General features: G+C 41.3%; 1 protein-coding gene across 1 annotated transcript; it reads left to right on the plus strand.

Moving 5' to 3' along the window:
- Positions 1-554: 554 nt before the first annotated feature.
- On the plus strand, positions 555-24,337 carry LOC124146260 (serine palmitoyltransferase 1-like). The gene is made up of 16 exons (XM_048400077.1): positions 555-710; positions 1,202-1,309; positions 6,450-6,553; positions 7,061-7,154; positions 7,922-7,994; positions 8,339-8,471; positions 9,778-9,907; positions 11,017-11,106; positions 12,021-12,128; positions 14,806-14,901; positions 15,655-15,751; positions 16,719-16,773; positions 18,467-18,584; positions 19,499-19,572; positions 20,651-20,743; positions 21,410-24,337. The coding sequence occupies exons 1-16, from the start codon at positions 654-656 to the stop codon at positions 21,417-21,419; spliced, it is 1,440 nt and encodes a 479-aa protein (XP_048256034.1). The 5' UTR covers positions 555-653; the 3' UTR covers positions 21,420-24,337.
- The last annotated feature ends 512 nt before the right edge of the window (positions 24,338-24,849 follow it).

The raw sequence follows: 24,849 nt of genomic DNA on the forward strand, positions 1-24,849 counted from the left end.
AACCTTCTAGCCCCTCACAAGCAGCTTGGGTTGTATACTCCCCAGGGAGCTGAGAATGAAAATCAAGCCGACACTCATCCATTGACTGGATTAATAATGTAGTGCTTTGAGCACACTGTTGGATGTGGATTGGCACATTATAAATATGCACATTATTATTGTTGTTATTATTATCATTATTGCACCTGCTGTGATTCTGATTAACTGATTTCTAAATCTAGATGTAGTTCTGTTGACTCCAGACAGTAATTGATATAGTTATCAACATCTGATTAAATGGGAATGTTTTACTTATTAAATACTTACACACAATTGAATATATCACAAAATTGCACACTGTTCAAATTAACCAAAGGTTATAAGTAAACCTGATAGTTATATCTTTTTCAAAGATGAGATTTTTAATATGTATTTAAATCCATGGATACAGTGTTATTTTGAATAATGAATTTCTGAAAAATGATCGACCACAAATAAGTTGTTGACCCAGAATACAATATCAAATTAATCATCCAAATTTAAAATCCTTGTGTTTTCGGTTCAGTGAGCATGGTTGCGCCGGTTTTACAACCCATGGGCGTGTACAAGATTCAACTTGTTAACCGGATTACCTCCCCTTTGTAACTCTCGCTACCTTCACGACAAGCATCACAATGGCTATCCTGCCAGCAACTTGGGACATGTATGACCTCATACAAGGTTTTATACAGGTGAGAAATAGAATGTAGAAGATGTATTACTATTTTTTAACACCATAGAATATGAGTATTTACATATCCTTCATGAAACTGATGACTGATTTTCACGTTTGTGTTTCTTTCGGTAAGGTGCACCTGCTCTGTTTTCGTGATGGGAGCCGGCCTAACAGTATATTTGGCTCATATTGTCATCAGAATGGAATGTATTTGTTATTATGCCATAAATCATGTAATTTCGTTCATAAGCATATCGTAATAATGGTTTAATTTGCTTAGTTGGTTTTATAATACAAATCTAACTTTGTTTTCTAACTTATTACATAAGCTATTAGTTAAAGAAAACAATGAAGTAAACATGTTTTATGAAATATTTATTGCGTAGAACACAGTCATTCCACAATGAGCTCATGTATTTCAAATAGAATTATCATAATTTAGGTATTTCAGAATATCATATATATGAAACAGGCGTTAGACATAACAGGAATAATTATACATTGCAGGCGCCAGCTTACCACTTGGTGTTTGAAGCTCTGTTGATAGTATGGATCTTCAAGCTTCTCTTATTCTCCAAGAGCTATGCTCCAGAAAGAACAGTCTTAACAGAAAAGGTTTGTACACTTTTGGAGTGGTGACCAAGCAAATCCTATTGTACAATGTTTATTAGGTGTGCAATCTATTTGGAAACATTTGTTTACCCTGATGACCATCTACTGGATGTTGCTGTTGAGTAGCATCGTGCGCTATGTTATTGCGGTAGTTCATTTTTAATGGACTGTAATGGCTCACGCTTACTAACCTATATAAATATGTCATATGGAAAATGTTTCTGATTCTTTGTTAAACTTTTATGACACATCAATTGATCGCTGCTGATTTTCTTGATCGAGTTCGGTAAACAAAGTACCTGTCATTAGTTACTCAAGGGCAGGCAACTCTATTTGATCATGGTGTCACTATTTTGTATTTTGTGGTGTGATACATGTGGATTAGGCACTTAACATCACTTCCTGTTTTGAATTATGCATAATCAGTATGCATACAACCGAGTTTGGGACACAGGACATTGTCCAAACCAGTGGGTTTTATTCTAACCACTTTTGAACGGATGTAGGGGTAATTAAATTTAAAAAAACATTACAGAAACTATAATAATAAGTTAGCGTGTATACTTACAAGTAGCCATGACATACCACAACGAGTCCTGTATTCGATCAAGCGATGAAATATTGTGCTTAGATATACGTTAGTAAACAGTCGACAGGGTGTGTGGATTACAACATTTGCAGAGACCGCGATAATATAGAGCCAGCGATATTGTAGAGTCATACTATATGCTGTTTTCTAAAACCCATATTGATCGTGATTTGTCGCGTTAAAAAGAGAGGTGTGATGTCATCAAAGCTGCTGACTTGACATAACACACATCCGACCTCTCAACATTAGGTACATATGAAGTTAGTGATAGGACGATACACCAATGCATCGGTGGATCGCAATATTTGAATTGCCGATGCAAGTATTGATCACAGTTGCCCCCTACGTAAAACATATCGATTCTTACCTTAAATGTATTCTTTAATAAATGTTTGTCCAAACACTAGTAGTTAAAATTAGTAGTGAAAAAGTAAATATTTTCATCCATTGTGCCATACTTGATACTGCCAACTGTAAATCATCAGTGTGCCAGGCATTTAAATATCCTGTCTATAAAAAATATGGGTTATGCACTTCAGATATGAGCTCATACAAATATTTTGATATGTATCGGATCCTGAGCCAATGTGCCCAGCATGCCCAGCGTGCCCTTTCCTCCTGCAATGTGCAGTTCAAAGTGGCACATGGTTAGGGAAATGCACAAAGTCACAAGGCTGAACCTAATTGGCCAATCAGAAGCAATAAAAAAATAGTCACCTGATGGACAAGTTTTACACCTGATCCAGAATGAACCAAACCGATTTTAGTGTGAACAAACCAGAATGAGTCGCTAGGCAAGAACAAAGGCATATGGCAACCTGCTGATTAGGCCCATTGTTTGCTTGTAGAATGGGAGGTTCAGCCCGGCTGTTCATGTAACAGCTTGTGTTTTCGTGCAATGGTTCATGTTAATTGTGATTATACAATAGCATGACTGGATGTAATATTAACTGGGAGGCTGTTTAGTGCAGGACAATCCAACTGAGCCTTTAAGTGACGGACAAAAATAAAACTAATATAATTCAATTAGCATCATTAGCAAAAATAAAAAGGTGTAAATGTTTGTTATTTAGTTTATGCTTAATCATTAGTAAACAATATTGAAATCAACATGTAGTGTTTTTTGCCATTGTGAGCTAGTTTGCAAATCACTAGTCTGTGGAGTGTTGTTACATGAAATAAAAGACCAGATGGGGACCTTGTCTTTTTCAACACTATGATCATTCTAACATTCTATACAATAACAAATAGGAAAGGTGACCTACCCAGAAATACTGGAGAATAAAAATGATATAATACATCATTTGAGCAATCACACATCATTTAGTGTAAAATAAAAGTATTCATAATGTATTCCTAAAGTAATTATAAATACAGGGGTTTGGAAGAGAGTATTCAAATACACAGAACTACAGATAAGCTGCGTATTTGCATGAAATACTCCCCAAAAATGTTCAAAACCCAATTACTTTCAATTATCTTGCGTACAGAAACGCATGCATTATATGAAAAACTCAAATGTATAAAAACAGCTTGCGTAAATACCCAATGAAGCTTTTTCAGCATGCATACAACGGAGCTAATTTCCGAAACACAATTATGAGCTAATTTACTTTCTGAGTTAAGCCTATATATTTAGAACAGTTATATACATCTAAAACATTATTTCACCTTTTTTTCAAAAAATTTAAATGGTCACTAATTTTGGGGAAAACCCAATAGAGTTATGAATGGATGAGTGAAATAATATTGGTTACCCAATGAAAAATGTTATTACCCAATTAAAATAGAAACCCTAGAGTAAAAACTCAATTGCTTAAAAAGTTATCTGGAGCTCTGTATACAGTATGAATATGTGTATTCATGGCCTTGCTTGACAACAGTATAAGGATATGTTCTGAAACATCGCCTTTACAGTAAATAGAGAAGTTGTTACCGTATTCGACTTAATAAGCGCCCAGGGCGCTCTCAAAATTAGAAATAGGGGGCTCTTATTAAAATATTATTTTGGTGAAAAAAACCAGTTGAAAGATAAATGTCATGGTTTATGCTGACAGCCTGAAATGTTTATGTACGGCAGATATATTTTTCCAAAATTTAATTGCCCATAATTAATGGTGCATATAACACAGGAGTGCGTATTATACACGAATGAATAAGTCTTGTTTACATTGATCAATCGGAAGGGGTGCTAATTGGGATTGTTCACGTCCCAATATATTAGCAAATATCGCCGTGGGCACTTATTAGAGCGGGCCGCTTATTACGTCGAATATGGTATCCATAAATTGTGTTTACTTTGTATTCATGAGTTGTTAACAAAAATAAATACATGTGAATACTCAATTTTTCGTCATGAATAATATCTGAATACAAATACCCCAGGTCTGGTTTCAAACTGGTGACTGACATTCCAGACTACGCTTTGAAAAATACTTTGACAAAGTTCTCGACTTAGAATTTGAAAGCTGAACAAAACAACCTGGAATGTTTAACAGATGACTTAGGTTGTATAGCAGTACTTCCCATGGGCCATGGAATATCTCCAATCTCATTAAAATCAGATCTTAGTTCTCGGTATCGCTAAACAAAGATCAGGGGACATCCCATTACGGGTCACGTCAGAACGACATTTCATCCGACCAATCAAAGCATCGCTTACCAGATCATGAAAATGACAGTCGGAATGTGTTTTCTAATCATGCAACCTTGAAAACTTTAACACGGGGTATTTCGAACGACAGTTACGGAATGATTCTGTCAAAAATATTGTCTAACTCTCGCTTCCATGGGATAAACATTTGAACAGAGGAGCGTTGCACTGTATAGGGGAAGTTCTGCAATACAATCGCAACAATATATTAGACATTCTGGAATGTTCGTTTGTTCAGTTTTGAAAATTTTAATCGAAAACTGTGTCAACAATTTTTTCAAGCGTAGTCTGAAATGGAAGTCACCAGGTTGAAACGAGTGCCGTAAAGCTCGAGAAAGCTGCTATCTCATTGGCTGATATCGACTTCTGGTTATTCATTTCAGTGGTCGGTCAAAGTTAGCAAAAGGTTGTTCTGACGTGATCCGTAATGGGATGTCCCCAGATCTTTGTTTTGCGGAAGCGAGAACTTAGATTCTGATTTTAATGAGATTGGGAATATCTCTTTTGTGCAAATAGTTATCCCATTGAAGGAAGAGGGAGAAGGTGATTGTGACAGATTCAGTCGTACACCACGTTATTGTCATTCAGAATACCTGTGTTAACCATTACAAGGTTGCATGATGAGGTAAAATGTAGTTTTTATAGCAATTTTGAACTGAGAGTTAGTGGTCTTCTACGTACCATTTGCCATGCTAACCCTTTGCAGATGTCGATAGTCACATGACAGCATTAATATACATCACCAATTACGTTACCACATCCCCAGTAGAGGTCACATTTTGATGGACCATAATATATTTCTTAATCGTTACTATCATTCTCAGTATAGAATATCAATATTGTTATGTTGATGTTATAACATAAAAACAATTCTGATGACAGCCTATGCCAACATCTTCTAGTCTACTAGCTCCAACATGTCCCTTGACATGATTTTGAGTAGATTTTAGTGTTATTATGTGGACTATGTATGTTGTCCAATCTCACTATCGCTAAACAAAGATCTGAGGACATCCCATTACGGGTCACGTCAGAACGACCTTTCATCCGACCAATGAAAGCGTCGCTTACCAGATCATGAAAGTGACAGTTGGAATGTGTATTCTAATCATGCAACCTCGAAAACAGGATATTCCGAACGTCAGTTATGGCCTGTAGGACTGATTCCGTCTAAATTATGGTCTATCTCTCGCTTACGTGGGATAAACATTTGAACGGAGGAGGCATTCCATAGTACGAGGGAAGCACTGCCGTACAATCACAACCATATATTAGACATTCGGGAATGTTCGTTTTTTTTCAGTTTTTAAAATAAAAAGCTCGAGAAAGCTGCTTTCTATTTGGCTGATATCGGCTTCTTGATAGTCATTTCAGTGGTCTGTCAAAGTTTGCGAAAGGTTGTGACCCGAAATGGGATGTCCTCAGATCTTTGTTTAGCGGCAGCGAGAACTTAGATTTGATTTTAATGAAATTGGTATGTTGGCATATTTTGTAGCAAGTGAACTTTCCAGGTCTGCAGAATGTGCAGATATATGAACTAAATTGAAGTTTTCCTTATCAATACTAACCACTCATTATATTTAATCGATGCGATGTTCATGTAACAACAGTCTGTGCCCAAAACAGGCCTCCGCTTGGCTCTTAGCATCATTCTCAGTACATTTTAGTGTCATCATATGGCGTTTCTGTTAGCTGAGCTTACTAGACCTAACAGATTTTTCTGGACTCGGACTAGTGGCTAAAGTTGCAGACTGTGACTATATATGTAATTACTTAACTATGGTTAGCATTTGTTTCTGTTCAAAATGTCCCTTGTTTGTATGCAAATGGTATATCATTAAAAAGTATTATCTGAAATATATAAGTGCATGAGAAATAATAAATGATGTATTTGTTTACAGGAAAAGGCAGACCTTATTGCCGACTGGCAGCCAGAGCCCTTGGCCCCTGATGTGCCAGACGACCACCCAATCCTGCAGAGCATGGAGCAGAACATGATATCTGGGTATGGGGTGACGGCACACCGTTTGTCTATAAGCAACTCCATCATTTTTCCCAGAAAGCATCCTTCTTTCAATGTACTGTTCATGAAAATGTATTGAGTCAATATGACAATATAGCAGTCTCCTTTAGTGGTCATTGTGTCAGAGGCACCGTCTAGTAGGTTAGTGGTTAAAGCGTTGCTCATTGACCTGAAGACCTGGGTTTGATTCCCAACATGGTACAATGTGTGGAGCCCATTTCTGTTGTCCTGCTGTGATATTGCTGGAATATTGCTAAAAGTAGCATAAAACCATACTCTCTCTCTCTCTCTCTCTCTCTCTCTCTCTCTCTCTCTCTCTCTCTCTCTCTCTCTCTCTCACTCACTCACCCCCCCCCCCCCCCCACAGTAAGTTTTCACGCCATGACATAACTGGAATATTGATCAAAGTTGCGTTAAGACTCACTCACTTACTCACTGTGGTCATGGTAATTCGACCTGTTTGCGGAACAATCATGTTTCTGATTTCAGCCGTCCAGACAAGTATGTTACCATCAATGGCAAGCGGTGTATCAACATGGCCACTCTCGACTTCCTTGGCATGATCAATGATAAAAGCATTGAGGTTTGATATTTAATAGTTTCCATGGTTCGACCTGTTTGTTATGTGACTGCCATTTGAACCCTGCTCTTTCTGTTTTATGGTTCACAGATTTGTTGTCATCCAATGAGTTTGGTAGATCCGAATAACAATAGAAGATGGAGCAGTTTCGCACATTATACTAACTCTATTAGGCTCTACTCTACTAGGCTAGGCTATTGTCATTTGGTCATTGTGGCTTTCTTTCCAGTCAGTTGAATGCTTAAACGAAGACACAGTGTTGCTGTGTTTGTTTGTTTGTTTGTTTAACGCCGCACTCAGCAATATTCCAGCTATATGAAGGCGGTCTGTAAATAATCGGATCTGGACCAGACAATCCAGTGATTGACATCATGAACATCGATCAATTGGGATATGATGACATGCATCAACCAAGTCAGTGAGCCTGACCACCAATGCTAGTATTGTGCAGACTTTGTTATGATGTATCGATGTCTAAATCATGTGTTGCCACCAAAGTTACGGGGAAGGCTTGGGCAGTAGATGTCTGGATGTTGCAGCTGATTGGTTGATTGTGGTTGTCATGGTTTTACTAGGCATGAAGGGATGGTCATGTTTGCTTACATTTTGTCCACAAAATGCATTATATTTGTTATCACTGTTATGAAGGATTCCATAAAAACGTGTCAAAAGAACATTTTGAAATAGAAATGAGACACTTCGCAATTGAAATATGTTTTTAATGTAACTTGAAGGGATGTGACGGTTAAGTAATCCTTTGCATTTTGTAGGCGAAGGCCATAGCAGCACTGAAAGTCTATGGGGTAGGCTCATGTGGACCGAGAGGCTTTTACGGAACCATGGGTAAGAAACTGAGAAACTGTAACCGTTTCTTATACTGGGAATTCGTTGATATGTGATTGATATTTATTTGTTATTCTTATATCAAATCAATCTTTAATAAGGTACTATGTGTAGTAAAAGATAAATATAAAAAAATTGTTTCATCTATGGGCGTGATGGGGGAGGGTGTGTGTGAGAAAAAAACACCCCCTATAATGACCAGTCCCAAAGATTAACTTTTAATTTGAGGTCAGTAAGAAAGAATATATTTCCAGTTGCTTTTTAAACCATCACATGTTTGAATAATTATTGACATGTGTTAGTGACAAGACGCGACCTATTTCCACCATTGATTTCCTTCTCAGACGTTCACCTGGAACTGGAAGAGAAACTGGCCAAGTTCATGAATTGTGAGGAAGCCATCTTGTATTCTTACGGGTTTGCCACCATTGCCAGCGCTATCCCAGCCTATTCGAAGAGGGGGGACATAGTGTTCTGGTAAGTTTCACATCAACATCAGATGCCATTTACAGTTTCCTTCACACACAGCATGGATTCTAAGCATGTCATAGAAGTGTCCCTAGATTTAGTGTAGGATTAATATATAAAGGTTTTCATTTAAGCACAATGTGGGTTGAAGTAAGAATATTACGAAGACATGTTACCACATGAAAGTTGAAACATCCATATTGTGTTTTGTGAAGTCAGGGGATATGGCAAGCAGATATGCAGAGTTGCTTCCCTTACCTATCCAGTCTGCAAGCTCCTTCCCAGCGCGTGGCACCTTCGTTACACTCTCGGTAACATCGCTGCCACCAGTGTGGGCACGGCCATTACAAGAATCTTGAAATTTGCCCTCTAATCCAATATGTAGTAACGTTTATACTTTTGTTTATGTCTTTGGGAATGCCATCATATTTCATTTTGAAAAGGTTTACGACTGACCATGTTTTCCAGATGAATTTACTTTGTTGTTTTAATAATCAGATTGGTTTGAGAATGCAGACTAACGGAAAATCAACCAACTTCTCCCTTACATTCTTACTATATCAATTAAAGATGATAGTTTTAATGACATAGAAATTCAAATTGACAAATAAAGAAAGTAATTTATCAGCGGTAAGTGTATTCGGCGTCACAACAGTCGTCACTTGTTTGTAAACATAACGGTTATTCGGTTGCGAGTTCAACTCCAAGCATGGTTGGGGCCACTTATCACCGTGGGGAGTTTGGACTGGTGGCAGTGATAGTATAGAGAGATCTGTGAACGGACTATCGCTGTGAAGAGCTTGTCCAGTCTGCTTGGTTCTAGAGTCATCGTGAGCTCTTGTGTTTCATCAAGTGGTAAATGTCTACAGCCGGCATTCCTTTTGTCTTCCCCCAAAACCTTTGGCTGAGATGGGACAATTTGAAATACTGTTTAAAGGGGTATAACAATGAACTCACGCCCCGTGAAGATCCGGGGTAGAATGGGTCTCAAGCAACCCATGCTTCCCGCAAGAGGCAACTATGTTTGTCGAAAGGGGCAACTAACGGTATCGGGTGGTCAGGCTCGCTGACTTGGTTGATGCATGTCATTGCATCCCCCCATTGTGTGGAATGATGCTCATGATATAAATCGCTGGATTGTCTGGTCCAGACTCGATTATTTACAGACTGTCGTCATGTAGGTTGAGTTTGGCATTAAACAACAAACAAAGAAATACAATGAACACTGACACGTACCAAATGAACAATGAAGTAGTTTGTAGTGTGCAACCCAAACTGTTTTCTTCTAACCATGCCACTGTTGTTGTTTGTACAGTGATGAGGGAGTCTGCTTCTCCATCCAGAAAGGTCTGGTGGCATCTCGTAGCATTGTCAAGTTCTTCAAGCACAATGACATGGCCGACCTGGAGCGACTTCTTATTGAGCAACAACAAAACGATAAGAAGGTATTTCAGGGTTTTATTTTGAGATCAGTCCAGAGTAATATTTGTTGTTTTCAGTTTTCCCATAGTGAGCTTACAGAGAACAAAACCTTTCAAAAATGAGACCTTGAAATATATCTTCAACCGTTTTTGTATTTGGATAATTTACAGTAATTGTCATTAAGAGTGAATCAAAATAGTCTGAAATGTTTAGTTTGTCTTCAGTGCATCCGTTATTGCTGATTTCAAATTGGTTGTACACTTCTTTAGTCACCTGACACGGCTTGTTAAAATCTTGGTGGCGCTGATCCAGAATCAGACTGGAAGAATTATATATACGACCTTCAGTAAACCAGTGTCCGTCTGTGTGCTCATGTGACCGCCTCCGTGGTCTTGTGGTAGAGCGTCTGCGCGGAGAGCGGAAGGTCCAGGGTTTGATCCCCGGCCGTGTCATACCAAAAGATGTTAAAAGATGGTACTTGTTGTTACCCTGTCTGGCGCTTGGCATTAAGGGGCTAAAACAAGGACTGGTCGGCTCGGAGTCAGTATACTGTGTCTAAGTGGGGTATTCATGTTAAACTGCGGCATGGTATCTCAGTGAGCTAGCACTATAAATGGGCATCAGTCTGGACTAGTACAAGCAGACACACACGTGCATGCACGTCGCTATATAAGTGCAATAATCTTGGACGCGACATTAAACCCCATTTCACCTCACCTCACCACCTGTGTGCTCATGCACTTCACCATTCAGTAGTATCAATGGGGGCAGCTGACATCTGTTGACTGACCGTAATGTCTTCATAACAAAACTTTGGACAATGTATGTTGAGCATGTTTATCATTATAGATTTGAATCTTTGAATGGCGTTTTGAATTTTTACACATTAAAGAGAGAGAATTTATGGAGGCCAACTTCTTTATTAGGAGGAACACAATTCCAAGTGTTGATTTAACTCAACAGACACTTACTATCTTTGTAAGCCACAATGGGAATTCGCCAAAACCCCATCTTGTACCTAATGTCAGAGGAAATGAACCTTAATTAGGTGAACTGATTATGTCAGGATGTGTTGATTTGTCACCTGATATTCCCGTATCTACCCCCTGCTCACTGTTTTGTTTTGTTACAGAATCCCAAGAAAGCCAAAGTGACGAGACGTTTTATAGTTACAGAAGGATTGTTTGTCAACTATGGAGACATCTGCCCTCTACCTCAACTTGTGAGTACCTAAAATGGATGTTGCTATGGTAACACTGTGACCTGGCTGTGACCTGTGTGTGACCTGGCTGATTCCCTGTTGCAATACTTGTTGTGTGTGGTTCAGACTGTTTACAGTCGGTGGTGATGCAGCAGGAGTTTTCCTGTACCTGACACACTGAGCCTCACTGTCCAGGTGTGCCTTGTAGACTTGTCCAGGTGTGCCATGTAGACTTGTCCAGGTGTGCCTTGTAGACTTGTCCAGGTGTGCCATGTAGACTTGTCCAGGTGTGCCTTGTAGACTTGTCCAGGTGTGCCATGTAGACTTGTCCAGGTGTGCCTTGTAGACTTGTCCAGGTGTGCCATGTAGACTTGTCCAGGTGTGCCTTGTAGACTTGTCCAGGTGTGCCATGTAGACTTGTCCAGGTGTGCCTTGTAGACTTGTCCAGGTGTGCCTTGTAGACTTGTCCAGGTGTGCCTTGTAGACTTGTCCAGGTGTGCCATGTAGACTTGTCCAGGTTTGCCTTGTAGACTTGTCCAGGTGTGCCCTGCAGGTGTGCCTTGTAGACTTGTCCAGGTGTGCCCTGCAGGTGTGCCTTGTAGACTTGTCCAGGTGTGCCCTGCAGGTGTGCCTTGTAGACTTGTCCAGGTGTGCCCCGTAGAATTGTCCACGTGTGAACTGTAGGTGTGCCCCGAAAAATTGTCCAGGTGTGCACATTGCTAGTCAGACTAGGGGGATTCCGGGTCAGAATAGGTCCCCAGCAACCTGATAGTGTTGTCTCATACCTCAACACAATGGATTGTTGCTCACAGTACCAATCACTTGATTGTCTGGTCCAGACTTGACCATGTTCAGGCTGCATCTTTTAGCTGGAACATTGCAGTTTTTTAGACAACAAACAAACAAACTGTATGATGTCATCTTTCGGTCACCAGGTGGAGCTCAAGTGGAAGTACAAGGTTCGCATTTTCTTGGAAGAGAGTCTCTCATTTGGTGTCCTGGGGAAGACGGGCCGAGGCGTCACTGAATATTTCAATGTGAATGTAAGATATCTGAGTCATAATTTGTCAAATTGTCAGTATTTTCCTTAACTTTAATTTTAGTTACTTACACATATTTTAAATTAAAAAAATATTTTTTAACTTATATGTCCACAACAGTATGCAATATTTCTTCTTTCTTTGATCATATGACAGTGTAGAACAGTGTAAAACACACACTGACCACCTGGCTCCCAGCATGCTTCTGTACTACTCATCACCTTTACCTACATAGTCCGTATTGTTCCGGACCCATGAAGATCCGGGGTAGAATAGGTCTTCAGCAACCCATGCTTGCTGTAAAAGGCGACTATGCTTGTCATAAGAGGCGACTAACGGGATCGGGTGGTCAGGCTCGCTGACTTGGTTGATGCATGTCATCGATCCCAATTGTGTGGATCGATGCTCATGATGTCAATCACTGGATTGTCTGGTCGAGACTCGATTATTTACAGACCGCCGTCATATGCCTGGAATATTGCTGAGTGCAGCGTAACAAACAAACCAACCAACCAACCAAACCGTATTGGACAGACCTGTATTTGCTTCGCTCCCAGTTTATGATTGGAATAGACTAAGTTTGTCATTTGGGTTTGCTGATCTATTTCAACCCTTGTGTAACATTATTCAGGGTCTCAATGAATGACAAAACGGCAACTTACCTTCCTGTGTTCATTGCACAATACATATCTTTTACCATCCACTAATGGGGTGGTCCTTTGTGTCTTTGTTATTGTTAATGTCTCATATAAATCTACAGTCAAAGGTCGTTTACTTCTTTGCGACTCAAGATTGATTACAGATCACTGATGTCCATCGACTATGAGTTCCGTCTGTCCCTCCTGCCATTGTCTCTCATTATCACCTTCGTGCAGGTTTGTGACAAGAATTGGCCTGCTGATGAAGGACTTCCTGAGGGAACTGCCCTCTGCTTTGGTTGAGATTATTTGTGGACTTGGCTCAACTTCTCATGCATGCCACGGGCTCCGTCCTGCTTATATTGAGGATCCGGGGTGACGCCCATTCCTCATGTTGGAGCTTTATGTAAACCTTGGTCGTCCGAAAAACTCTTTGACAATGAGAGGGGTACCCAGTATTCGCGTAGGACACCCTATCGGCCCTGGGCTAAGCAACTCAATTGGGTCCAGCCTTTGACCCAGGCCACGTCTTCTTGGGCACTCAGCCCTCCTAATCAGCATGTTCTGCAGTGATGCTCCTTCCTGTGTGGATGACTGGGACCTATTGCAACCAGTCGTCCCTCTTCATGACTATTCTCTTGGCAGACACCTCCAGTTGTTCTGGCAAAACTGGGACCAACTCTTCCCGGACTGCTGGGTCATTCAGACTCTCCGCTACGGGTACCCCTTACCCTTTATAGCACTGTATCGCCTCTCCAACTGACGTACCTTGCCTAACTTTGGAGTCGTTATAGGACAACATCAGGCTTCTGGACAAGGAGGTAATAGAACCCCTGTCTCCAGAGGTCATTACGTAAGGATTTTACAGCTGCATCTTCCTGGGTCTGAAGAAATATTCATTGTAACTGCCTATGATTCACAATCTGTGTGCAATTTCATGGACAAACCTCCATTGTTTTGGATGATTTTTTCTTCAATAGCCGACATAACAAATGGCAAGTCCTACCGTCTGACATCTCTACGGCCCTGTGTTTTTTCACTCATATTACCAAACCCCTCGGGTTGTTCCCTGTCAGCGTACATTGACTGTTTCCTGATGAGGGATCCCTCGTTTCAACTGGAATTGACTCTCTCCCAGACCCTACAAATCATCGGGGGGAAACGAGTTGAGGACTCCTCCTTGTTCCACTGGCAAGGTGGAATTTGTTTCACCCTCTTGTCCATGCAGGCCTGTTGTCAGTGTTCCACGGGCATGGTGGAATTTGGTTCACCCTGTGGTCCAGGCAGGTCTGTTGTCAGTGTTCCACAGGCATGGTGGAATTTGGTTCACCCTGTGGTCCAGGCAGGCCTGTCGTCAGTGTTCCACGGGCATGGTGGAATTTTGTTCACCCTCTGGTCCATGCAGGCCAGTCGTCAGGGTTCCACGGGCATGGTGGAATTTGTTTCACCCTCTGGTCCATGCAGGCCTGTCGTCAGTGTTCAAGGGCATGGTGGAAATTGTTTCACCCTCTGGTCCATGCAGGCCTGTCGTCAGTGTTCCACGGGCATGGTGGAATTTGTTTCACCCTCTGGTCCATGCAGGCCTGTCGTCAGTGTTCCACGGGCATGGTGGAATTTGTTTCACCCTCTGGTCCATGCAGGCCTGTCGTCAGTGTTCCACGGGCATGGTGGAATTTGTTTCATCCTCTGGTCCATGCAGGCCTGTCGTCAGTGACTGAAGTTTCACCCGCCCCGCCTGGCAGCTTGGTCACCAGTATGTGGGCAATCTTGGGAAAAGGTGGGTTAGGAGTAGTACAGGAGCATGCTGGAGTGAGGTGGTTGGAGGGTGTGTTTGGGCGACTGTTCTACACTGTTATTTGTTTGAAGCAAGAAGGAATATTGCTTACTGTTGTATCAGGATGTAAATAAGGGAAATGCTCTGATTCCTATTTTCCTTCAACTAGCTAAATCAAAACATCTTAATTATAAAAAGTCTGTTAGACTGTAGAACAATTATTTATATATTGCATTACTGTTATCTTGTGATTATATTGTTTTTACAGATAGAAGAAATTGATCTGATTGCTGCATCTCTAGAGAACTCCATTGCCTCCATCGGGGGATTTTGTTGTGGGCGGAAATACGTCATTGATCACCAGGTAAGCATAGGAATGATTCTGTTGTGGGCGGAAATACGTCATTGATCACCAGGTAAGCATAGGAATGATTCTGTTTTGGGCGGAAATACGTCATTGATCACCAGGTAAGCATAGGAATGATTTTTATCAAGTCTAACGATCAAAACAATAATGGTTTTATTCGAAACTTCTTAATCGTCTGAGTAACCAAGGTTCTCAATCATCTAAGGCGCCACAGTTCGCTGTTTCTAGGTTTGTCAGCACAATACCCATGTTTGTGGGTTCCACCAAAATTGTAAATGTCTGAGACCTGCATCACTCACTCACTCACTCACTCACTCACTCACTCACTCACTCACTCACTCACTCACTTATCACTCACTCACTTATCACTCACTCACTCTCATCCACGCACCCACTCACCCACGGTACAAGAGATATTAAATATGGTATTCTTGTTTCCCTGCCTGGGAGTGGCTATATGCTGTGACTGAGGAGGGTAATCATAATCAACTGCTGCATGGTATCTCATTTGGCTAGCACCATAAAACCAGCATTAGTCCTTCCTAGTACAAGCAACCAAACACACGCATTGGAATATAATTGCAACCTTATTTCACCTCATCTGGTCTTTTTTATACAAAAGCATCTTGGAATTTATTGGGGGAAAAGAATTCAATTATGTCTGATATTTTGGGTGAACGTGATATGCAGTTTTGTCAGAATGGCTTCTTTGGTGCCTGTTGATGGTGACGATGTCTGTCCGTGTTCCAGCGTCTGTCAGGACTGGGCTACTGTTTCTCGGCCTCCTTGCCCCCCATGCTGGCTTCAGCTGCCACACAAGCCATAAGCATCCTGGAGAACCAGCCTGGTGAGTAGACCTCAGTAACAGCGACCCCTTCGCCTACAAGGGACTTAGTGGATCGAGTGGTCACTGTGACTTGGTTGGGTGCCTGTCATTGTACCCTGATACCATGAATTGTAGTGCATCTCACTTGTTTGTCTGGTTCAAGCTTGATTAACCTGTGAAGATTCCGGGGTAGAATAGGTCTTCAGCAACCCAAGCTGAAAAGGTGACTATGCTTGTCGTAAAAGGCGACTAACGGGATCGGGTGGTCAGGCTCGCTGACTTGGTTGATGCATGTCATCGATCCCAATTGCGTGGATCGATGCTCATGATATCAATCACTGGATTGTCTGGTCCAGACTCAATTATTTACAGACCTCCCTCATATAGCTGGAATATTGCTGAATGCGGCGTTAAACAACAAATCAACCAAATCAAGCTTGATTATTTACATACAGCTGAAATATTGCTGAATGTGGCTTAAACAACAAACACATCTTCCTAAAAACATCATCATCAGCATCATCAGCATCAGCATCATCATCACCACCAATGGGAGTCATCAGATCACTCAGCCAGTACATACAACGCATACTTAAAGTATAATGAACACCTCCCTACTTCTGTTGGAAGACACATATTATCTGGGAGATGTGATATTATTATCAGCTCTCAACAACATGTGGGTTGACAAAATGGTAATCTGTTACTAACAACTCAAATGTTTTCATGACATCTCATTCATAGTATTAGCATAACAATTTCCTTTCTTACCAAATGATGAATGTGACGTTATAAGGTGACTTCGGGGACAATGCAAATGTTCACCTACCAATGATGATAAATGTAGAAGGACGCAATTGGGCCCCCACAAAAGATCCATAGTTCTAGATGTCATGTTTTAACTTACTGGACTTGACTGTACTGTTAAGTGTGACTTAGGCCTTTGTTCCCTAGCTAGAATAAATATGATGGACTTGTTTGTTTTCAGTTTTATTGACACAGCTGGAAGAGAACTGTAAGCTGATGCACGAGGGCCTCTCAAAGTGAGTAGAAGGAAGGCAGTTTCTTTGTGGGTTACTTCTGGGGATTCCCCAGTGCCTCATGCTTGTCATGAGTGGATACAGTGGTGGGTTGGTGTGACAGGTGATTGGATGGACACCTAGGGATTCCCCAGTGCCTCATGCTTGTCATGAGTGGATACAGTGTTTGGTTGGTGTGACAGGTGATTGGATGGACACCTGGGGATTCCCCAGTGCCTCATGCTTGTCATGAGTGGATACAGTGGTGGGTTGGTGTGACAGGTGATTGGATAGACACCTGGGGATTCCCCAGTGCCTCATGCTTGTCATGAGTGGACACAGTGGTGGGTTGGTGTGACAGGTGATTGGATAGACACCTGGGGATTCCCCAGTGCCTCATGCTTGTCATGAGTGGATACAGTGTTTGGTTGGTGTGACAGGTGATTGGATCGACACCTGGGGATTCCCCAGTGCCTCATGCTTGTCATGAGTGGATACAGTGGTTGGTTGGTGTGACAGGTGATTGGATGGACACCTGGGGATTCCCCAGCGCCTCATGCTTGTCATGAGTGGATACAGTGGTGGGTTGGTGTGACAGGTGATTGGATAGACACCTGGGGATTCCCCAGTGCCCAATGCTTGTCATGAGTGGATACAGTGTTTTGTTGGTGTGACAGGTGATTAGATAGACACCTGGGGATTCCCCAGTGCCTCATGCTTGTCAAGACAGAACACAGTGTTTGGTTGGTGTGACAGGTGATTGGATGGACACCTGGGGATTCCCCAGTGCCTCATGCTTGTCAAGAGTGGATACAGTGGTGGGTTGGTGTGACAGGTGATTAGATAGACACCTGGGGATACCCCAGTGCCCAATGCTTGTCATGAGTGGATTCAGTGGTGGGTTGGTGTGACAGGTGATTGGATAGACACCTGGGGATTCCCCAGTGCCTCATGCTTGACAAGAGTGGATACAATGGTTGGTTGGTGTGACAGGTGATTGGATAGACCCCTGGGGATTCCCCAGTGCCTCATGCTTGTCATGAGTGGATACAGTGTTTTGTTGGTGTGACAGGTGATTGGATGGACACCTGGGGATTCCCCAGTGCCTCATGCTTGTCATGAGTGGATACAGTGTTTGGTTGGTGTGACAGGTGATTGGATAGACACCTGGGGATTCCCCAGTGCCTCATGCTTGTCAAGACAGAACACAGTGTTTGGTTGGTGTGACAGGTGATTAGATAGACAACTGGGAATTCCCCAGTGCCTCATGCTTGTCATGAGTGGATACAGTGGTTGGTTGGTGTGACAGGTGATTAGATAGACAACTGGGGATTCCCCAGTGCCCAATGCTTGTCATGAGTGGATACAGTGGTGGGTTGGTGTGACAGGTGATTAGATAGACACCTGGGGATTCCCCAGTGCCTCATGCTTGTCATGAGTGGATACAGTGGTTGGTTGGTGTGACAGGTGATTGTGACCTTGTGATTGTGTGTGTCATTGTCTGTGTGCTCACACCATCACACATATGTGTACTAGTTCAGGTGTAGATTGCAGTCTGAATCTAGTTGTGTTATACAACACTTCAAATAACTTTAAGCTATATGTTTATTTGGTTTGATGCAAGTGACCTTCTGTCTCAGCAAATGCTTTGAACATGCCAGGGACAGATATGACATAACAGGCATGTTTAGTCTAGTCTTGATGTGATGTTTTCCAGGCTTGAGGGTTTCTGTGTCTTGGGGGATCCTGTCGCTCCTATCAAGCATGTCCGCCTGTCTGAGCCATCTGATGACCGTGATCTGGACATGAAGACCCTGCAGATGATTGTGGATCATGTGAGTGACACTGTGGTCATTATAAATATTGCATTCAACCCCCAACAGTTTTCCCTTCCACTAGTTTATGTAATATCTTTTCAGGATAATGTACTTAGAAGTGTTACATGAGGACAGTCAGTTTGACTTTGTAGTTACAAGGCAAGGGGCTCCTGTGGCCATTAAACTCATTCAAGTCTAAGTCAATCTCATTAAAATCAGACCTTAGTTCTCGCTACCGCTAAACAAAGATCTGAAGACATCCCATTAGGGGTCATGTCAGAACGACCTTTCATCCGACCAATCGGTGCGTCGCTTACCAGATCATGAAAGTGACAGTCGGAATGTGATTTCTAATCATGCAATCTCGAAAACTTTAACACGGGGTATTCCGAACGATAGTTTTGGGTTTAACGACTGAATCCTTACAATCTTGACCATCTATTAGCCATTCCAGAATGTTTTTTTGTTCAGGTTTCAAATTTGTAATCGAGAATTTGTCAAAATATGTTTCTGAGCGTAGTCGCCAATTTGAAATTTGTGCCATAAAGCACAAGAAAACTGCCTTCTCATTGGTCATTCCATTGGTTGTTCAAAGTTCGCGCAAGGTCGGTCTGACGTGACCCGTAATGGGATGTCCTCAGATCTTTGTTTAGCGGTAGCAAGAACTAAGATCTGATTTTAATGAGATTGAGTCTAAGTGGAACTTTAAGCAATGAACTTTAAAAATTGTTTGTCATATATAGTTTGTCATATATAGTGTTTCAACTAGCCAGAAACAATAATTTTTCTCTAAAAATTAATTGTCTTGTGAATTCAGGATGTTCAATCTGAGAGTTATCTCCCTTGGATTCATACATTTCCTTATTGAAACTGAACTGTTATCACAATGAAAATTCAAAATGATGCTTAAAGTATGAATATTGTTGTTACAGTCGAGGCAGCAGGGCGTTGCACTGACTCTGGCTCGCTACCTGGAGAAGGAGGAGCATGTCCTTCCATACCCCAGGTGACTGTTACCTTGTTAGTTGCTCTGCAGAACAAGCACCTGCTGCTACTCCAAGGGATGGAGTGGGCAGGCGGTCTCAAGCGTTAGGCCAGCAAGCGCCAGATGCTGAGATCTTAGGGCTAAGACTATTGTAAGCCTATGTTAAAGTATGGGAGTTACGATCATCTTAGCGCTAAGATCGCTTTGTGCAAGTGGGCCTAGGTGGTTATTCAGCCTATGGACCAACAATGTTTACAGGTCTTTACGGTGTTGTCACTACCCCTAGTGTACAGCCAGTACTGTACATTTAACAGTACCCAGTCATTCAGTGGTAGATGACCAGATCGTGGAAACACGAATACATTCATCCACCCAAAATGTGTGGTGTCACCCTGGGCAAGTGACTTAGTTCAAATGTGCCTTTGTCCAACCAGCAGGGACTGAGTACCTGATGCATGAGGTGATTGTAAAATCCCTCTACCCCTGTAGTCAGCTTGGGCTGTATGAACCTAGGGATTGGAGAAGGATAACTGGAATGAATACGGATCCACTGGTTGGGGAACAAATATACTGCTGTTGATCAGATACTAGTACCTGGATAAGTGGGGGATGTATATGTATCATAAAACTAATATCGTAAAACTGATGTAACTATTGGCAGATGTACCACCACCATAACACATAGCATCTAGCGGTTAAATATAACTACTTTGGTTGGTTGGTTGGTCTGTTTGTCGTTTAACGCCGCACTCAGCAATATTCCAGCTATATGACGGCAGTCTGTAAATAATCGAGTCTGGACCAGACAACCCAGTGATTAATATCATGAGCATCGACCCACGCAATTGGGATCGATGACATGCATCAACCAAGTCAGCGAGCCTGACCACCAGATCCCGTTAGTCACCTTTTACGGCAAGCATTGGTTGCTGAAGACCTATTCTACCCCGGAATCTTCACGGGTCTATAACTATTTTGACACATGACATTTATGTTATTTTTTTGTCTATGTAATAATACCTTAGTGACTAAATGTAAGGTCAAAGTTCGTGCTTATTTTCAGTTGTTACAGTCATTAATTATACTGTATTTATTTCAGTATACGAGTGTCTGTGAACTGCAAATTGGAAAAAGATGAGATTGATCGTGTGTTGAGTTCAATGACTGCTAGCGTAAACAAGGTCATGTCTGCGTGAGTATAACACACATCGCTGAAAATCTCCCATCGTATTTCTGATGACTCATGTATGAATAAAGCCCCAAATCAGGAGGCAGTGGGGTACATTTTTAAGTTGTTTTCATTATCACTAAGTAGTAAATATGGAAGAGGATATTACCGTATTCGACGTAATAAGCGCCCACGGCGATATTTGCTAATATATTGACTAGTGAACAATCCCAATTAGCACCCCTTCCGAATGATCAATGTACACAAGACTTATTTATTTGCATATCTTTATTCTTATTTTTTTTTTCATTATTTATTTGTGTGTTATATGCAACCTTAATTATGGGCAATTAAATTCTGGAAAAATATGTCTGTCGTACATAAACATTTCAGGCTGTCAGCATAAACCAAGAAAAATATCTTTCAACTCTGTTTTTTTTTCACCAAAATAATATCTAATACTAGCTCCCTATTTCTAATTTTGTGAGTGCCCTGGGCGCTTATTACGTCGAATACGGTATGCATATTAAAAATGGGTGAAGCCCTCTATTGGTCTCTTCTACCATGATTTGGTAAAAGGGGCATAAAAGCATAGTCACTCACTAACTCCAAAACTTGAAAGATCAACAAGAGTATTTCTTTAAGAAACTGGCCAGCCGATGACCACAATATGTCTGTGTTCCTTTCCAGCACATCATAGCAGCTGCAGAGTTTGATGGCAAAGCAGTCTACCTACTCCACGGATACCAGATACTTGACGACCATCACTACACATTATATATATCATGACTCTCACTTACACATAGTCACACGTGGAGACGTGGGATAGTACAGTTTGAAATAAGTGGGAAATGTCTTGTTCATGTTTCCATATCACTTCTGAATGTCACTGGCTATGAACACACAATGCCATTTAGAATGTGGTCAAATGGTTCAAATGTTATATTTTGGATAACACTTCTCTTAGTAAAGTACAGATTCTAGAACATTATCGAGCTGAGTCCCGTCCGGGATTCGAACCCTAACAGGACTCAACACAAAAATGAACTGGAATCTGTACTTTACTAAGAAAGTGTTATCTCAAATATAACATTTGTCATTAGCTATGTTTTTAAAATAAGTCAGTTATCAGAGTTATTTTAATAGTTTACAGGATGAAGGTAGAATTAAAATGCTGACATGTTTGAGGTCCATGGAATTACCGTAATGGTTACATTAAATAAGATATAATGGGGTAGGGTGAAATTTGGGGAGTGTGAAGTACATCCTCAATAAGACACTTACTTCTGACATTTTTTTCATTTTTTTTTATGAAACTGTGTCTGTAAATGATGTAACAGTTTTGTTCTGAGATTGTAGTTCCCAGAAAGCCTGTAAGCTAATAGTGAGATGTGAATGTTTCCTAGGCTGAACTTCTCTGAATATTTCTTGTATCCACATGACCACTGTGTAGTGGTGGGGTGTGTGTGTTGACCTGGTGGGGTGTGTGTGTTGACCAGTCTGTCCGGCTGGTCCAGGGTGCCAAGCTGCCTGACTGCTGGGGCTTGTAGGGTGAGGACTGTGATGAATGTAATGTGCCAGTGTGCACCCTACAGTGATGGTTTGTGGGAACACATCAGCATTGATCGTTATGCATGTTACAGCACTTGACACGTTTTACTTCCACAGCACTTTACAGCCAACCTTTGTTGACTGCTGATTGCCGCATTTTATTTCAAACCTTTTTCAGCAGTTTAGAATATCTCAAACTTGTTTTTGTGTTGTGTCAATGGACTACATCTTGACCAGCACAAATCATCCTTCAGATGGTGAACTCTTTCTTAAGTCAATAGAGGTGAGATGACATTCAAGGCAATGTCATTGTGGTTCTCTAAGCTGACTTTCTTTCACAGACATTTATTTTTTTCAAACAGTTTTGATTCTATATTAAAAGTATACAGAGAATATATTAAGGAAGGTGCATAACAGCATGTGATAATAATTACATTGTACATGGTGGGAGGCTGTATTTTTAAACTGGGGATATGTGGGTATGAAGTCTTTCACAGACTTGGTGCTGGTTGAAATCAATAACAGTGATGAGATTACATTCTGGTTTTAATTATTGCAAACTTTCCTGATATTTCAGATCTTTTTCGGAATTTGATTTTCCATTGACTACAGTCCTTAGTGCCAATTTTTGATGCTGAAATAAACAAATTGGTGTTTGTTTGCAAATGTGTACCTGTCTATAATTTTTTTTAAGATCTTAAATTTTTTTATAATCCCTCTACGAGATAAGAAATTTAACTATGTTGACAGTTGTTTCAGAGGAACTGTTCGTTGTTTCATCATGGAGTACATACTGTAGGCTGCAGGTGAACACTCACACCTTGATCAAGTAGTTGGGAATGGTACAGACATGTGTGTCGCCTCTGTGTCGTGTTCCTGTGCAGTGAGCAGTGGTAGCCCAGCTGAGACATCCTCTTGTTACATTCGAAGGCCAAATGTGTCTTGTTTATTAGGGCTGGGACAGGTAACTCGGGTACTCGGGGACCCGGGGACCCACACGACTACCCGGACATGTGGTTTGTCACGTGATCTGTTGTTTAATGCCAAAACTTATGTAGAACTCCTGGTTACACATGGTTCTGACGATGCACGCATTGCTTCTTACTTTTATATGTTTGAATAAAGATAAAGCTTAAGTCAACTTCTGTGTATGTGTAACCAGATCGCTTTATAGTGTTGGGGAGTGTATCTAAATACTTTTTGCCAGAGCTCCGTTCAAACAATTCCCACTGGACATTTTGTACCCATCTCTTGCGACCTACAGAGGGTACCCGGGTAGGGTCGGGTAATAGGGGGTTGGGTACCCGGGTAGTAAATTTGGACTCCTCCCAGCCCTATTGTTTATGACTGTATATAATGATGAGGTGGATATATTTATAGATATGTGTGTTTCTGTTGTATGTGAGCACTTTCATCACCTCCCTGTTAAACCAGGAATATATTTTTAATGACATATCATATATATTAATTATAAACTTCTATATATATATAGCTTCTCTGTACTGGCCTCAGTGGTGAAAGACCCTGGCATGACATCACATTACTGACCATGTCATATTCTATGTATTATCGCGCTCCTCATGGTTTATTCTCCCTGCAGTGTTTTATTGTACGATAAACAACTCCCACTCATTTATTTCTTATGAGATATCAACATTATATACAGTTTCTTTGAAGATCATGAGATGTAAAGCTTTGAAAATATTTGACCGTTTATTAATAATGATGACTCCCCCAATAGAATCTGACCTCGGCAATGTTGTACAAGTCCATTTTACGCACAGGTGAATGTTTCCTGCATTCTCACAATCCTCGAGTCCATTACCTGCACCTTTTCTCCCAATACTGATTGTCATATCTCTCTCACTCTTGGATGCGATCGTTCAGTCGTTGTGTTTATCTACATACCCCAACTACATCTACTGGGAACAACTCACCGTGTATTCCCTCTCAAAAGGGGCACGGGTGGCCCAGTCGTCTAAGGTGCCGCGATTCGCTGTGCAGAGTTGCATCCCTTGGGCACGCCAGAAACCTATGATTGTGGGTTCGAATCCGGGGTTTGCCCCGATTATGTTTCTAGGTTTGTCAGCACCATACCCGTGCTCGTGGGTTTCACCGAAGTGATAAACGTCTGAGACCTGCATCACATTGGGCTTTCCTCCCACATTAAGCTGACACGCCGTAATATAACTGGAAAACTGTTAAAAGCGGCGTTAAACCCAACTCACTCACTCACTCCCTCTCAAAAATACCGTCATCCAATTTACGACATCATCTCCAGAAATGACATCATGATAGAATGATGTCTTATCATGAAATAAACCACACATCTTTCTTCATTGTTCTTTGCGATTAATCACGTATCTGTCTTATATTTTGTTATTAGATACAGTTTTATTTGGATTGGTCCGAGTGAGTACCACTAAACAAACCTGAAGGGCGTCACTCTAGGAATCAGAGCCACATCCCCTTTTCATTGGGTCATATTAAGAGGAGACGGCAGTTTTTGTCTACCGAATACTGTATAATTACTTTCACCAGTTTATGTACTCGCCCCCCAAAGAAACGCAAACCATAGA

This window comes from Haliotis rufescens, unplaced genomic scaffold (assembly GCF_023055435.1).
Source record: "Haliotis rufescens isolate VD_foot unplaced genomic scaffold, xgHalRufe1.0.p SCAF_2, whole genome shotgun sequence".
NCBI lineage: Eukaryota > Metazoa > Mollusca > Gastropoda > Lepetellida > Haliotidae > Haliotis > Haliotis rufescens.